General features: G+C 37.3%; 1 protein-coding gene across 5 annotated transcripts in view; it reads right to left on the reverse strand.

Moving 5' to 3' along the window:
* Positions 1-18006, reverse strand: part of Mdn1 (midasin AAA ATPase 1) — a 143603-nt gene that overhangs the window by 83011 nt on the left and 42586 nt on the right. For all 5 annotated transcript variants that reach the window (XM_013510773.1, XM_013510772.1, XM_013510771.1 and 2 more), the window contains exons 18-33: positions 16760-16904; positions 15597-15693; positions 14664-14777; positions 12712-12859; positions 12207-12317; positions 11533-11684; positions 10001-10179; positions 9146-9354; positions 8824-8970; positions 7434-7575; positions 6002-6136; positions 5781-5922; positions 5085-5223; positions 4478-4608; positions 2710-2854; positions 518-647 (exon numbers count right to left, since the gene is read on the reverse strand). In XM_013510773.1, coding sequence (XP_013366227.1) covers positions 518-647; positions 2710-2854; positions 4478-4608; positions 5085-5223; positions 5781-5922; positions 6002-6136; positions 7434-7575; positions 8824-8970; positions 9146-9354; positions 10001-10179; positions 11533-11684; positions 12207-12317; positions 12712-12859; positions 14664-14777; positions 15597-15693; positions 16760-16904 — 2266 coding nt within the window. The remainder of the gene's footprint in view (positions 1-517; positions 648-2709; positions 2855-4477; positions 4609-5084; positions 5224-5780; positions 5923-6001; positions 6137-7433; positions 7576-8823; positions 8971-9145; positions 9355-10000; positions 10180-11532; positions 11685-12206; positions 12318-12711; positions 12860-14663; positions 14778-15596; positions 15694-16759; positions 16905-18006) is intronic.

Below are 18006 nucleotides of genomic sequence, written 5' to 3' on the forward strand. Positions count from 1 at the left end.
TATATATATAGATATATCAACCCAACATAAACTCCTATATTAAATATTTTCTTATTGGATATTTTAAGAACTGCTAAATCTATTAAGATTATGTACATGTACCAACTCCCCATGATGAATGTAATCACTATGTACTGCACTACAACACTAAAAAAAAGAAAGAAAGAAAATAATTGCTAAATCTAGGTTATAAGTATAAAGAATTTTTTATTTTATTGTTGGAAGTTTTTATAATAAAAGGAAAACTTTCAAATAAAATTTAGTAAAAGAATAATAAATTAGTTGCTAACAACTCAAAACATGCAGTTTAACTCTACAAGCTTTTCTCAAGGTTGTAATGATTAAAATAAAAAGAAACTTTAATACCTAAAAAATGAAAAATGGCCTAGTATTTTCCTTGGATTTCTTTTGTTCCTATTTCTGTCTCCCTTATCCTTCTAACATATACACACACTGCCAATATCCTGTAATATAACTCTCACTCCCAATACACTTTGACCCATTACTACAAACTCACCTTTATGATCTGTTTTGCCTAGAGACAATCCTGGACGAAGATTACGATTTATTATTTGAATTAAATCTTCCCGTCTTGTGCTTTGAGGACACCATATTTCTGTAAACCGGTTTCTTAAAGCAGGTGACAGCTGCAAGAAACACAAACTGTAAACTTAAACCCTATAAAGAAAACTGTAAAACAAGTCCTTTGAAAGAACATTAGCTATGAATTCAGCAAACACTAGATGCCTCTTAGTTACTCTAGTAGTAGATACTTAGTGCAGGGCTACTCTGTCCTGGATCCTTAATAGATCTAGCTAAGGAACCTCCATGTCAGCATTCTCATCGTTCCTTATGCATGTGGGACTGAGCGTCAGGGTCTTACATACCATAAGTCGTCAAGCAGGACTCCCGCCCCAGTCAAATGTGAACTCTTTCAGCAAAGGTTTTTCCTTTTCTATTACCTTTATTCTATTTTAATTACATAAATAAACTTCCCATAGCAATATTTGAAGTACAAGAAAAAAAAAACTTTCATGTGGCTCAATAGAAATGAAATTACAAGGAAGAATATACTTCACCTCTTCTATAATAAAGAATGTTTAGCTCCTCTAGTCTCAAGGCCTTTGCCCTCTTGCATTCCTCTTACCCTTCTCGAAGGTCAGTTAACCTCTCTTTACAAATGTTTGCAAAGCTGTACATGTATAATTACTACTCTGACAACAACTTCCTTTCTCTGGCAATCACCTATCTGGTGTACTACAGAACGACCAGGAAGAGTGCCTGTAGTCAGAAGCAGCTTTTAAAGAACTTGTGAGAGTGTGTTTCTTGCTCCCACCAGCCCTCTGGTGTTTAGGATCCTATGTGCTCTGTTTGTCGGGAATGTAAGAACAAAGGGTAGCTTCCCTTAGGTAAAAGTTGGCAACCTTGGTCTTAAACACTTAAACTAACCCGACAGGCAAATTAACAACATAAGTAATCTTAAAATCAGAGCTCTATGGTACTTCCACTTGTTAAGAAGCCAGTTTTTAGTTCTGAGTCTAAAATTGTGGTATGTTTTATTCTTCTCTTCAAGGCATTTCTTAAGGCACAAAGATATTCTTTTTTCTAATAGTACTGAAGAAAATTAGTCCTAAGTATCATGTTCACATTTTAGGCAGCCACCAAGTTACCAAAGTCTTAACTGTCTTCAAGATCAATCCATGTTTCTTCTCATCATCCCCAAGCTATTATCACGACACTATCCTTTTTCATTAACTTATCAGACTGAGATCAGCGTAATGCTGCCTTCTCCACTGAAAGGTTTTGCCAGCCTGAAAGCCACAAGGTTGTTGGTTCCTGGCTATATCTGAACAGAAGGAACTTGGCCAACAGTGACTTACATAACCCTTAAGAGAACAGATACACTACCCATGCAAAACAGAAGTTTTCTGGCTGAGACTTTTGTCATTCTAAATGTCACTTATTAAACCAGGCTGATTCTAAGACTACAGACTTTAAGAGCAGAGGTTTAACATGTTCCCATTGGCTTGAACCACCAGTAGTATACACATGACTATGTATACAGCCAACTGTTCTCTGTGTACACAGACAACTTGTACGACTGGCGGTAGAAGTGGTTCAGTCATGCACAGGACAGTACCACCGATGGTTCAAGTCACCCAGCAGTGGGATACATAAATTATGGCACCTTCGTGAATGTGTTAAATTGTAGTTCCAACTTTTTTTAACCATAAAACTACCAAAATAAATTTTACACACAGCTCTTAAGAGCATCATTTGGACAACCTGAGCAAAGGGCTAGGCAAAAGGAAACAATAACATTTCAGGCACACATAGATGTGAGATGTCAAATAGGGAAATGTATCTGTCAGATTTTTCAATATAATTATTCTGTTTTTTGGATTTTTATGTATTATCCAGTATTATACACTAAATTTATGAGTGTCAGTAAGCGGACATAAAAGCTAGAAAGAGAGGCGGGCCTGGTGGCTCACATCTATAATCCCAGCACTCAGGACCCTGAAGCAAGAGAACTGCTATGAGTTTGAAGTCAGTTTGTAATTTAGGCTGACTTCAAACTCACAGCAATTCTCTTGCTTCAGGGTTTGTCTTAAAAATAAATAAATAAATAAATAAATAAATAAATAAAAATAAAGACTTAAAAAAAAAAAAACTACAAAGAAATTATGCTTTATAAATCACTTTTACCTCTTTTTTTCCAAAGTCGCCACCAGGGTTCATGGTTGCTAAGATACGAAATTTTTTCCCAGCAGTCAACAATTCTACCTCATTATCCTTGTCCTCTGGGCTGCCTTTTTCAGCCAGTACCAGAGACTTTTCTACTTCAAGGACACTAGAAGAAAAATAGGGAAAAATTGGAAAATGTTTCTATGTTCTATTTTATAGTCTTTGCCATTTTTGAAAAGAAGGTTCTCTCTTTTGCTGAGCTTTCACTTTAATGGTTTCCTACCACAAATTTTAGTATAACTCATTATCCCAATTTCTGTGTAATGGAACATATTTCTGATCAAGAGAAAAACAACTCATTTTTCCACATACGCCCTATTCATCATTTCTCTTAATAATAGGTATTTGCCATGCAACGTTTATGACATTATTCATAATTATTAAAAAGTGCTAACAACTGAAGGCCATTAAATAGTGCATAGATTAAACAGAATGTGGGATATCTACCACTATTAGAAATGAAAAGGAAACGACGAATGATATATGCTACAATACAAACCAATCTCACAACACTGGTACAAAGTGAGAGAAGAGACTATACGAAAGATTCAGAAAAGACCACTCTCGAGGCAAAGAAAGTAGATTATGGTTGTCTAGCAGGGAAAGAAAGAGAAACTAAATATAATGTGCACAAGGAATCCTACTGAATTATGGAAAGGTAAAACTAGTATTATGATGCTTACAAGACTCAGTAATTTTACTATCAGTGAAATACAGTGATACCTTTGGCTGTAAATCACTTTGTTCTAGATGTATGTTTAAACACAGGAAAATTGAAGAGCTGAAGATATTTTTCCCATAAAAAATAACACAAAACCATATAATTGGATCTGAGGCCCAAAACTTACACTTATAAATTTGTTCAAAATTTTAATGAATTTCACAATAATTTCTTTCTTTAACTCTACTGTTTCCTCAGTTTTCCTCTTAGCTTTACTGCTGGTACCACTAACTTTCTTTGGAGCCACGATTACTATATTTTATGCAAATAAAGCAAGGGAAAAAAAAGCACAATGATGAATGCCTTGGCACACTAACACAAGCTCTATACCATATGCTGTCAAGAGCAGTACTGAGAATGAAGTATCACCCTCTGTGTCAGCACTGGGGTGTCCACATCAAGAAACTACGTGTGACTCACTCTCGGCCAATACAGGATTTTTCAAGTTGGATTTTTGGTTAGCACTAAAATCAAGCAAATTTTTGAACACTTAGTAGACTTTTATTCAAGCTTTGCCGTTCTAATATTAGAGAGTTTGAGCTTCCAGTCACTCAACAAACAATGTATCACTGTAGACATGTAAAATAAGGACATACAATAAGGATATACAAATTACACCTCAATAAAGACAGAAAAATAATTGGTGCTACTGCATCAAGACTAATATAAGTTTGAGATACTGAGATGACTCATAACCGTAAGACCTAGGATTATGATGCTAGTTCTTTTAGAACATTAAGAAACTATGTGCATATGTTGCCTTAAAAAAAAAAATTTTAACTTAGGCTCATTTGTTTTAGTCTTGCCATATCGCCATCCATCTTTCTGGCTATTAAAAGAAAATTAATCAATGAAAACTAGATTTCCTAAAGAGTCTTGAGTGCTAAAGCCAAAAGTTATGACTCATCAACTTTCCAGACATTTACCTTGCACCCATGAGGACTGAATAGCTGTAAAAACCAGGCCAAGAAAAACATCACACACAGGGCAAGTCTCTCCCACATGTACCTGTTGAGTCTTTCCAGGACAGAGTCATCAGCCAATGAGATCTCATCCAAAAGGAAAAAGCTGTCTTCTTTCAAGGCAAGAACCAGAGGCCCATCGTGCCACTCAAAGAGTCTTGACGTATCCCTTTCTTCCTACAATTGGCAAAGAAGTGGGGAGAATGAGCAAGTCAGTGGCTTCAAGTGACAATGTACACACAGCTACCTGTTAGCTGCTGGGGTGAAATGCTCACTCTGCAAGAAGTAAGAGAATAGGGGACAAAAACTGAGAACCAGACCCCTTATAAATACCAATAAAAAATCTCAAGAAATACAGAATCCACCAAAAAATGTACACACACTTCAGCCATTTGCTGTATTAATAAATGTCTGCAAACTAATAGACAACACTTTGATACTTTTTGTAATTAATCTCATAATGTCTCAATAAATTTAGTATTAAAATATTTATACAAGTTTTTCTTTGATGTATACTTTTTTGTGGTGGACTCTGTATATATACTGTATTTATCAAGACAGAACTTGGGTACAGAAACTCTACCACAAAACCCCATACCTGACTCATGTACCTGAAGTTCTTTATATGTATCAACATTTGCTACTGGACAAACCTTGTCATTTGGCCTCTGTCTCACCGGCCGTAGCCCTCCCAGGAAGTCTGATGTCTCCATGTTTAAGTGGCAGTTGACTGAGTATAATTTCTGATTTGCTAAGGCTGCAAACATCTGGCAAACTGTAGTTTTCCCACACCTATTAAAAATATACAGGACATTAATAAGGAGCATGCATATTCGCAAAAGCCCCAAAGCGCAAGGGGACAGCCACGGTGAGCAGCTCACTGTAACAAGACAGTGCTGGCCAATGCAGGCTCTCTGTGCCTCAGGCTCACGGTGCCCCTCTTCAAAATACTAATGCCCGCCCATATTCTTTACCTACAGACTAAACAAATTCCATCCTTTCCTACGTGTAGCAACCAAGGGAGAAACGGAATGAAGGAGACAGAAATCTAATCCATACAGACTTTCAGGAGAAACTAATTTCTCCACTGTTCTCCTCCATACACACCTATAAATCTTCCTATTTAAAAGAATTAGACAAAGTGAGCCCCCAGTGGCAATGACAAAATTTCCATAAATAAGGAGTCTAAAGATAAAGGAAAGCAAACAACAGATCTTGCCGCTTTAAGAAAAAAAAAAGAGGGAGAAATTGAAATCACTTAAGTTTCATAATAAGTCATTCAGAGGTAGTTCAAATAATCATATGGACTCAAACAAATCTCTTGATGAGTTACTATCGCAGAATTTTACCCAGTGTCTCCAACCAGCAGGACTGGTTCACCAAATTCCAATGCCCTTCCCACCAGGACTGCCAGTCTTCGCAGGCCTTCAGTCCACACGATGTGGCTGAACTTATTAGGCTCCAATGCAGATATCTGGGTAGATAATTTACCTATCCAAGGTAAAATAAATATTTAGGTTCTAACAGTATAACTTGACACATACTCCTCTGGTGTTTTTGATCCACTCACCCAGGAATTTCAGAACACTTTCTTTAGAGAAAAGATATTGAGGACACAATTTTTTCTTAAAATGTTTTTCAAGGACTTCTTGAATTACATCAACCTCTTCTTCCTTCCGGACTCGGCCTGCCAGAAGCATAAAACCTAAGGATTGAAAAAAAAAAGAGCCATAAAATGTATAGTGGTAATACTACAGTATGCGGAGAACAGGAAGCAACAGCAACTTTCACATGCTGCTGGACAGGAAATCTTAAGAACTACTTTGAAAAGCTGGGAGAGCCTATTCCAGCCCCAGCAACCTGACTTGCAGGAGCCCAAAACACAAAACTAACATGTATATAAAAAAAAAACTAACACATGTGTGCTTCAAAAGATATAAAAGGGATGTTCAAAGCACCTTTATTCATAACAGCTAAGAAATGAAATTCGTAACAGCTAAGAAATGAATTAACTATGAACGAGAATAGATGAACTATTATCTCTCACAAAAATAATGAGATCTCAACAAACAATATGGCTGAATGTCACATCAGCCTGAGTGAGAAAGTCATACCCAAAAGAATATATATTGTATGATTACTTTTGTATGATTACTTTTAGATGAATCTTATCCACAGACAAAAATCAAACAGTTGTGACACGTTACAGTAGTGGTTATCTCCATTTATATGAGATAAGAAGAAACCTTCTAAGATTTCAAAATACTCTAAATCTCAGGGGAGGTGGTGATTTGTACAGTATATACATATATAAAAATGCCCTACATATGTTTTATTCCAATACAAAGTTTTAAAAATATGTTCCTCCTTCTCTATTCTTTACCAAAAAGAAGAGGAAATAAAAGAGCAGAAGATGTAGCTTAGTGGTAGAGAATAGGCCCTGGTGTTCAATCAGCAGAATGACAAAACAATTTTCTAAAAAAACGGAGAAAAGTCTGTTTAAAAAGAGAAAAAATAAAATGTTCATGGAATCATTCTACTTATTCACTTTATTAAAGTACGCAATTAATGATTCATTTAATTTCAAATCAGAAGATTCCAAAATACTTTCTATGCTATTAATAGAGAATAACATATAAATTATTCCCATGAATTATGAGCAAAATGAGCAAACCTCAGTATATACTGTCTGTAGTCACATATTACAGATTAATGACCCACCAAGGTACCAGCAACCACCCGCCTGAACTCTCAAAGGGGCTATGGCCACACTGAGACTCCTATACATGAACATCTGAAGGAAAGAGTATAAAAGCTTAGTAACTGATATACAGCCACAGAACTACGAGAAGGATCAGATCCCTTACGAAAGTACTGAAGAACTGACAGAGACAGGGTGCTTCTGGAATACCTAAGAAAATGTCTATCAGCCACAATTTGGGTAAGATTTGTTTTAACAAAAAGTATAACATTTAAGATAACTTTATACTTTGAAAACATACCATCATTGGCTAAATGCTGTAGCCAGTCATACTCTTTCTCAGTCTGCTCTGCCAACCTGTATCGTTCAGCCCATCGGAATAGATCCCGAAGAGTGATGAAGCCCTGCTTTCCAGCGAACACTGAAGAACTCCTGCGGTAGGACTATTGACGTATCAAACCAAATGAAAAAGGGCACTGGTTATGCTTAATAGTAACCATGTAGTAAAACTTAAAAAGTTTCTAACAAATTTAAGCACCCAATAAAATTTCATTCCACTAAATACATTTTGCAGAAACACAAAAACACTATGATCATGTGATGAGAAATATTCAAACTCCTATGTAAATATGAATATAAATAACAGAATTTCAATTCATACACCATATAGACAAGATAAGTAATAATACATATGGCATCAAAGATCCAAAAAGACTAGTTCCTCAATATGGAACCCCAATGCTAAGAGAATTAATACTTCTTACTTTCTGGAATGTAATTTAGCAATGTATACTTACAGGCAAAGAACACTTATAACTATAAAATGTCTCTTTAAAAAACAAAATCAAAGGAGCTGGGTACTGTGGTATAGAACTGTAAATCCAAATGCTTCGAAAATTAAATTAAAAAAAAAAAACCAACATGGATTTGAAGTTGACAGGGAGAACCACAAGAAAGTCTTTGTTGTGTTCATTCAAATTATGTAAGTATGGAAATAACCAACATTATATTCATTTAAAATACAAAAATTGTGCTTTACATATGCCAAATTTTATCCTAAGCAAAATATGCCAAACTATATACAAATTGGAAACTGTTATCACATGTAAATATAAGAAAAATTTTTATGATGTAAAACTGCTGCTTAACGAACGAATCAAAAACTGGGGACTCAGTTCAGTAGTAGAGCACATACTCAGCGTGCACAGGACATGGGCTCACTCCCCACCAACAAAATAAAAGAAGGAAACAAAAACTGGGTAGTAATAGAATGTATTTTAAAAATAAGACCCTAGGCCAGGTGTCGTGGCACACACTTATAATCTCAGCACTCAGGAGGCTGAGGCAGAAGAAATGCTGAGTTCCAAGGCCAACCTAGGCTACAGAGTAAGTTCAAGGTCAGCCTGAACTACATACTGAGACCCTGTCTCAAAAAACTAAGAAGCCAAGGGTGGTGGGGCACGCCTGTAATCCCAGCACTTGGGTGGCTGAGGCAGGAGGACTGCCATGAGTCAAGGCTAGCCTGTACTATGTAGGGAGATCCTATGTTTAAAAAAAAAAAAATGTTACTCTCTAAAAATAAATCAACGGAAGGACTCACTTTTACCCAAACAAACTATAAAATTTGTATCACCAAATCTAATCAACACATTCCCTCTGAAACTAAGTACAGTAAGGAAGATATAAAATACCTGAAGGTCCAGCATGACTTTAACCAATTTGGTGCAATAGGAGGGTGGCAAACTACACCGCTTGTGCAAAATTGTTTCCAGCTCAGGACTAGGCAGTTCATCAAAGTGCAATTCCACAAACCTATTCCTGAAAGCTCTAGAAAGTACCTAGGAAATACAAAGAGCACAGTGACGACTGACTTTTGTCTAATTCCTAAATTAGAGCACCTGCTGTTCAACACACAATGAAAAACTCAACAGAGGTAGAAATGTCTCATTTCTGCTAAGAAAAAGATTTCTTTGATATGGTAATGAACAGAAGAGAGGGAGCTGAGATATATACCTTTCTGCCTCCATAAAGCCCTGGTGGATTCTGGGTAGCAAAAAGCATGAACCGAGGATGAGCTTTAACAACTTCTTGTGTTTCTGTTACAAGCAATTCACGGTTATCATCTAACAGTCTGTTCAGGGCCTCTAATACATCAGTAGGAGCCAAATTTAATTCATCTAAGATAATCCAGTAGCCTTTTCTCATAGCATCAATAAGAACACCTAGGAGGAAGTAAACACTGAAAATTAGTGCACAAATCACTCCAATGTTTTAAAATGTATACACAAACCAGCAAATCTTAGATCATTAAATTTCAAAGCAAATTAATGTGCCCCAACAACTTGTGACACTACATATTGAGAAAGCACAATTATCAATTAGAAGTTTCTTTCTCTTTACTCACGGAGGAAGAGCCAGGGATTACAAATACCTCTTTTCCAACAAAATTTTTCCCTGAAACCTGATTTCATTAAATCATCAAATGTTCTAATCCAGTCTCAACCTCCCTAAGTCTCACTCCATTCTTTGAATCTCTAGGAAATGAAGCAGTTGCTCAAATGCTTTCTTCAAAATCTAGGCCAGTATACAATGATGGCAAGATCAGTAGGGTCCAAAGGAAACTAGTTCCTCATAAGCATCACCCTCTAACTGTAATTCAGAGACAGAGGTCAACGAGCCCCATTTCAAAAGAATGAAAACTATTACTTAGGAAATTATGTCTAAAAGCGAACTCTACCTTCTTGGAGCTGGAGATATAGCTCAGTGGCACAGCGCTTGCCTGGCAAGCACAAGGTAGTGAGTTTGATTCCTGGTACTGGAAGAAAAATAAACAAACAAACAAACAAAATAAATAAAAGCGAACTCTACCTTCTTTAAAGACAAGCTTCCCTGAGGAACTGGATGTGTAGCAACCAATGTATTCCTGAATGTCCGTGTGTTCGTGATTGTTTATACGCACGCAGTAGTTGCCAGTAGCTGCAGCAAGCCATCGGATCAGGCTTGTTTTACCAACTGATGTCTCTCCTTGAATCAGCACTGGATAGGTTCTGAAAAATATCATCAGACAATAAAGTAATTGAGGAGATGGGAGGGGAGCAGGGGAAGAGGAAAAAGAAAGCAGAATCCATACGAGCAGTGCTAAAAAGGAAAAAGGATACTCTGGGAGGCTGAGACAGGAGGACTGCAATTAAACAGAGTCTGGACAACTTTACCAGACCTTGCCTCAAAACTAAAAAAAAAAGCTGGGGTACAACAAAATATAAAGACCCTAGGTCCTACTCCCAGTACTACACCAACAAAAATACAGAATAATGGATGCCTACTTACACCATTTAATATCACCATAACAGAACTTTCTGGTTTGGAGTTGGGAGGGCAGGGTGTCACTATGTTACGCAGGCTGGCTTTGAACTTGCAATCCTCCTACTCCAGCCTAAATACCTAGAACTGCAAACACATGCCACCTTGACAAGCTGAAAAGATCACTGAAAGGTTTCTATGTAAAAACTGCTCCTCAGTAAATGCTGACGAATTAGAGTGGGGCAGAATGGAGGGAGAGGGGACCCTGAGGCAGGAGGACTGCAAGACCATGCTGCAAAAAAATAAAGCAAAACTGGGTGTGGTGACACAGTCTAGAATCCCAACTACTAGGACAGCCAAGAAAGAGGATCCCATGTTCAAGGTCAGCTAGACAACCTATCTCTAAATTTTTTAAAAAAGCAAAGAATAAAAACAGCTGGTGTTGTATCTCAGCAGCAGAACACTCAATTAGCATGCTCTAGGCCAGGTGATGAACCTATGGCACACGTGCCATAGTGGGCTATTTGTATCACTGAAAGCTCTGTAAGGTTCACCATCACTGCTCCAGGCTTTGGATTCAAGTCCCCAACTTACAAATACTTGAGTTGCGAACTTTTACAGGTATACTGTATAAAACTCACTTTGTTGGCTTATAAGTAAATCTGACTTATGAACAATTCTCTTGGAACAGAACTCATTTGTAAGTCAGGGACTTACTGTACTGCAAAAAAGAAAGAAAAGAAAAGAAGAAAACAATTTCAACACTTCTTATACTACTTGTAAAAAAAAAAGTGGAAGGACTACTACTTACTTAACAGTGAGTGGTAAGTACTCATCAGGAAAATATCAAAAAACAACTTCAATGACAGACAAAATAGTCTACCTTTCCGTACTGCTCCCCCTGAAATGTACAACTAGAAACAATGCTTTGCACCTCATAATGGGGGGCGTGCCATAGTACTGATTTTAGAAAATAGTAATTCAGTTTGTCAATGAGTAGCAATGACACTCTTTCAAAGTTATAGAAGGTAAATTAGAATTTAACATCAATGCATATGCTCATAAAAATGTCACAACAGTGAGAAAAAAGGCTCACATACCCTGCAGACACTACTCGGACTATATCTCTCAAGTTCATCTTGACAGAAGATGTCAGAACATATGTCTCATCTATTGTAGGCTCCTTATCTCCCACTGAAATCCAGTAGCCTTCAACCTGAATAAGCCGACCTCCTTTTGGCTCTGGGATAGGCTAAAAGACAGAAAAATGTTGAGAAATGACCAATAGTCTAAGGACAAATGTGGTTTTCCTCCAGAGAGGGAAGTAAAGAAAGAAAAGTTGTTAACAACAATGATGCCTTGTTCTGAATGCTCCTAACTTTAAAACTCACAGGCAAAATATGAACACAAAAGTGCTTTAAGAAATGAAAACAAAATGTTACACATTGGTTTTAAAATTGGGGCAGACACAGGTAAATGGGGTAAAACTTAAAGTAGTTTCCCAAACCGGGCTAGTGGTACATGCCTATAATCCTAGCACTTGAAAGGTTGCTCTGAGTTTGAGGCCAGACTGGGCTACATAGTGAGTTCAAGGCCAGCCAGAACTACATAGCAAGACCCTGTCTCAAAAAACTACTATGTTAGGCTGGGGATATAGCTCAGTGGCACAAGCGCCTGCCTGACAAGCACAAGGTCCTGAGTTCGATTCCCGGTATAAAAACAAAAAACAAAAAACCTACTATGTTAAACAAATCAAAAGCCAAAAAGAACATACCTGTTTCAGCAGACTTTTAACGTTACCAGAGATGATATGCTGACAAATGAGCTTCTGAACTACGGGGCGTGATGCCCTGTCAAGCTGTGTTAAGAAACCCAAACAAAAACCCTGGAGAACAAACATGAACATGTATAAAATGAAGTGCCCCTCTGCAGTAACACCCCAACTTATTACAGGAACTAAATGCAAGCTTTTTGGGTGGTGCCACGTCCCAGAACAATGTGAACACTGTTAAATACTGGGCTGGAGGTGGGGAACGACACCGGCCCTCCGGTATGAAGTGTGCTGGGTTCATCTGACTAAAGCGCAGACAAACCTAGTAACTCTATCCCCATTCCTTCCTTCTCATGGTGAGCCCATCTGCCCAGCTCCTAAATCAGGTATACTTTAGAAAGAGCTGGAGGTCAAGGATTTAGCTCAGTGGTGCAGCGCCTGCCTGGCAAGCATGAGGTTGTGAGTTCGATTACTAGTACCAAAAAAAAAAAAAAAAATTAAAAAAGACCTCATAGAGTGAGCGTTGGATGTTGCTGCATGGATTGGAAGCTGCAAATCGCAAGGCCCTGCAGAGAGTCCGAAGGCTGTAGTGAGGTCTGTGGCCAGTCCCATCCACCAGTTTGGTGCCAGACTCTTTCCGCAAAGCTGTGTAGAAGCTACAAAGAGAATAAAGTTTAGGCAACTTTGTTAACTAAGGTATTACAGTTTCCACTTCACTCCAAAAGATCCAAAGGCCATCTGTATAGAGCACAAGTGGTCAGGCTTATATACAACCTCCTGGTAACTCTAAGGTTCTCAGTCTTTTACTTCTTATTTTTTGGCAGTGTTGGAGATTGGAACCAAAGCCTTGCATATGCTAGCATGCACTGTACCATATCCTTCAAACAAGGTACAATCGTTCTATCACACATGTACTAGCAGAGTAACTACAACACTTTTGTCTCTTAAAGAAAGGACAATAGAAGATCCTTAGCAAGAATATACTAGTGCCAAACCCATTATTTTACAGCTGGCTGGAACTTGAGGAAATGAAGTCCCTATAAAATCTACAGTGGTGATAGGAACTCACAAAAAAACAGAACTCATGGTGCTTTCAAGGGCCACAGGTACACGTACACTCAGTAATGACAAAAAGAGTAAGCAGATACAATGAACAACGGAATATACTAATCATTATCATACTTCACACGTCCAGATGGTATGATAAGATCCAGGTGAAACACGGATTTCACACACTTCAGAAATTTATAAATTTCATGATCAAGTATAAGATCAAATGCAACCAAGTATGCATCACACATGATATCCAAGTTCCTGCCACCAATGAGATTTCCTCTGCCTCTTTGCAATCTAGCAAGATCTTTGTTTGTCTGTTTGTTGGTTTTTTTTCTTTTTTTTTTTTTGGTACCAGGAATCAAACTCAGGACTTGTGCTTGCCAAGCGGCGCTTGGGCCACTGAGCTATATTCCCAGCGATAATTTTTCTTTGAATAAATGTCTCCATTTAATGGTTATTTTCACCTCTAGCTTTAAGGCTCCAAATGAAGAACCAAATAGTCTTTATTTACAGTACGTCCCTAGCACAGGGGTACTCAATAAATTGTTTAAAAAAACAAAATGTTGAATTCATATCTTATTATTTGAAATTCTGCATCATTTCTAACAGTTTTTTTAAGTTTTTATTCTCTTTAAAATTAAAAAAAAGTCGATAACCAAAACCGTAATATAATCTCATTTCTACCTTTTTACATGTTGTATTTCTTTCTCAAGGACAGAGAGACAGTTAAGTGATCTGCCCAGAAAGACACTATTAGCATCTAGAGCTAGTACTAGAATTCAATTATCTGACAAGAATTAAGACTCTACTGATTCCCAATTCAATTCAATAAATTTTCTTGACCTTCCATGCTCTCATGTCTAGTATGTAAACTGTGAGTAATAAATGTAATCAAGACAGATTAACCCTACAGAAACTGCACTGGGGAATGAACTCTGGGCCTTTGCACTGAGCTACATCCCCAGTACTTTTTTAAAAGCTTTGATACAGGGTTACTTGCTAAGTCAATAAACCACCCAGACTGGGCCTGAACTCAAAATCCTCCTGCTTCAGCCTCCAGAGTGCTGGAATTACATGTGTACATCACCACGCCCAGCTACAAGCCATTTATATTTCCTCTAAGAATTTAAGTTATTAGTTATCAATACAGAGGTAGCTGGGAAAATACTAATCATCACACATTCTCACACAGGTGGTGGTTTTTAGCTCTCTATGTACTTTGCTTAGAAAAATCTCATGAAGTTTACCTAAGATTCCAAGTTTAAAATCAATCTAAATAATAATCCTTCCAGCAGTCTTCTCCAGGTAGAAGCAAAAAAGGAAAACAAATGTATGTGTGTCTACATGGAATACACTGTTATATTCAGAGACAAAGTACGTAAAGATAAGTCGAAGAGAACTTACTTTATAATTCCTTGCACTGTAGTCTTATTTATACTCAACCCTTTCAGATAGTCCACAATAAGAATTTGTAGGTCTTCTTTACTTTCCAATTCTTCTATGTAAAGTTCTGTGAACCTGTAAGACAATTACTACATAGTAACTATTTTAGGAAATTAATAGTCATGTTGATAATATTAAAAATACAAAAGTTATACAAGTTCATTTTCATCGCTTATAATATAAAACAAGTCTTTTAACTTGAGATACAAACTGACCATAATAAAATAGAAGGTAATATAACTGATTAACCAAATATATACCATTAGCACTTCTATCTATAACTCTTAACATGAGGAAATTACAAAACTAAGACATATTACCTTCACTATCAAAAGGTAGTAACTATCATAACTAACAAAAAAATATGCAACCAAAAATAATACACCCTAATATAGTTTCTAAAATTTCCCTGTGAAGGTTTTATTACTTTTTAATGGAGAGGGCATCTACCAGACTTTAACACTATTTTAAGATTTCAATGAAACACCAGGTGTGGTGGCACACATGCCTGTAATCTCAGCACTCAGGAGGCTGGGACAGAAGGATCACTGAAAGGCCAGCCTGGGCTACATAGCAAGATCCTGTCTCAAAAAAAACCTTGAATAAAACAAAAGATTATCAACCATAAATTTGGCTATGTATCCTTTCCCAAATGTTACATACATAAAATACCAAAAAACTAAGTACTTTGTTCACATCAGTGTTTAAAGTTTTGAAGTATGCTTATGTTAACATTGCCGGTGAAGGGGCTGGGGATTTAGCTCAGTGGCAAAGCGCCTGCCTGGAAAGCACAAGGTCGTGAGTTCAATTCCTGGTACCGGAAGAAAAACAAACAAACAAACAAAAAAACAAACATTGCCAGTGAATAATGAAAGATAACTTTAAAAACATTACCTATTTCTTATTCCTGGTGGAAGATTTCTTTTACCCACATCAGTAGCTGGATTCATACAGGCAAATAAACGAAAGTCAGGATGACGAACCAGTGGCTCTGTAGAGAGAAAATTAGAAATTCTCAACAATTTGACCATTAACTGATCAGCCACCGGTCCCCAAGAAAGGCTATCTAATGCCAGGCCAAGAAACACTGTCTTAGGATCAGCCAGTTGGTGCTAGCTCTTCATAACATCCGTCCCTTTTCTGAAACCCCACAGAAATCACTTTTCAGACACATTTGCACGAAACTTAACCACAAGCTGCCACTTGTACGGTATGTTTATTTATTGTTCAGTTTTTCTGATCCCTAATTATTTTGTCAGTGTGTCTATTATCTACAATCCAAATGCCTTGACAAATTGTCCTATTTTTCTTTGCATTCTTCATGCCACTAAACACCAGTTTAATGATTTTGCAGAAACTTAGTATGCAAGGAATGAACAAATTCCACTGGGAACTCTATGTAATCAATCTAATCAAAAGAATCTCATTCTTGCCAGATGGAGTGGCACATGCTTTAATTCCTGAACTCTGGGAAGCTGAGGCAGGAGGATCACACATTTGAGCCCTGCCTGAGCACCTTGGTGAGACTTTCTTTCAAAATAAAAAATGAACAAAGGGCTGGGAATATATGTCAGTGCAAAGCCCCTAGGATCAATCCCCAGCAAGGAAACGAAAACAGTGCTGGGCATGGTGACATATCCCTGTAATCCCAGCACTCAGGAGGCTGAGACAGGACGTCAAGGCCAGCCTGGGCTACAAAACAAGCTGCCACTTGTATGGTATGTTCAACAGCCTGAACTACATAGCAAAACCCTGTCTCAAAAAGACATACAAGCTGGGCATGGTGGTGCATGCCTGTAATCTCAGCACTCAGAAGGTTGGGGTAGGAGGATCCCAAGTTTAAGACCAGCCTGGGCTACAAAGTGAGTTCAAAGCCAGTTTGAACCACACAGCGTGACCTTGTCTCAAAAAGACAAAAAAAAGAAAAAAAGACATATATACTTATACATACATACTTAAATAACAAACACGAAAAACATAAAGAATCTAAGTTCTAAGGAATCCAATCTTTGATCTAAGTGACCAAAGACTTGGCTCCAAGTCAAACCAAATGCTACCTGTGTCTCCTCGATCAAGCAGTACCAGGGAGCCAGAGGATCCTTCAAGTAAACCACTCAGACATTCTAATGTTTCAGGAGCAGCCAGATTAATCTCATCCAACAAAATCCACTCTCCTTTCTTTACAGCCTGAGCTAATGTACCCTAGAAAAAAATGAAGTAAAAAGTTAAGACTCTACTTCAAATAAAGTCACATTCACCTAGAGCTGATACACCAGCAAGATTAAAACTGAGGTAGTAAAGACAAATTTGTCCTACTTGATGAGCACATGCTTTAACTGCTGAAAAGCTGTCAGCAAGCCAGCAGAGTTAAGGCCATGTCAACTTTGTAAATGTCCAAAAATGTCAAGTAAGTATCTGTGAAGACTGAAATGAAACACTGTAAAGTAGATGCTCTCATTATATGAAGGATAAAATAAACAGCAACTTACAATATATTCCAGTATTAAAAGACCCAATTAGCTATTCAACCTGCCCAAAGTATGGAGTCAAGTTATAAGTATACCAAAACGGGTTTCCCTCCAAGAATGCGTGGAGGTGCAATGCATGGCCTTTCAGTTACTCAAGGATATTAAATGAATCCTTCCTCAGAGCCAGTGTACTGATGTTAACTCTTCAAGTTCTGCTTCTGAGAGCAATAAAACACCTTACAGTCTACCTAGTCGACATATCAAAACCTGCTTTATGTTATTAAACAGCCCTATAGTTTGATTTTAATGTTGATTCTAATTTTTTAAAAATTTACATACTTAACTGAGAAAAATAAAACCAGACAAATGTATTAAGTCCCATGTATTGCAAAGTCATAAAATATAAGCCTTATACTTTGACAGCCCTTAATATTTTAATTGATTACTTTGGAAATAATCATATTAAAGGATTAGTTACAGATGACCAAACTTCCTGAATTTATGAATATATGGTTAAGTGAAACTTCCCCTCTACCAAAACATCAACTCAAGACTCCCATGTCTGTAAAATCATGGTATAAGAGTCTCTCAGACTGATTTAAAGACAACCAAACACTGAAGTCATGAAAATTTAATTAAGTTTTCTCTCCCCAGACAGCATTACAGGACAGCAAGCAGTCGAGATAACCATGCCCTAGAATTAAAAATGGGACACTCAAGCAAGTGGGTCTCATCTTCCTCATATTCCAACACTCATAATTAGTCTGTAGCCTGTGGAATCCAGCTCTTTAGAAACACGCTTTTTGTGAGGAAACATAACATACTGACAACTAAGT

Source organism: Chinchilla lanigera, unplaced genomic scaffold, assembly GCF_000276665.1.
Source record: "Chinchilla lanigera isolate Chin_1 unplaced genomic scaffold, ChiLan1.0 scaffold00010, whole genome shotgun sequence".
NCBI classification, from domain to species: Eukaryota; Metazoa; Chordata; class Mammalia; order Rodentia; family Chinchillidae; genus Chinchilla; species Chinchilla lanigera.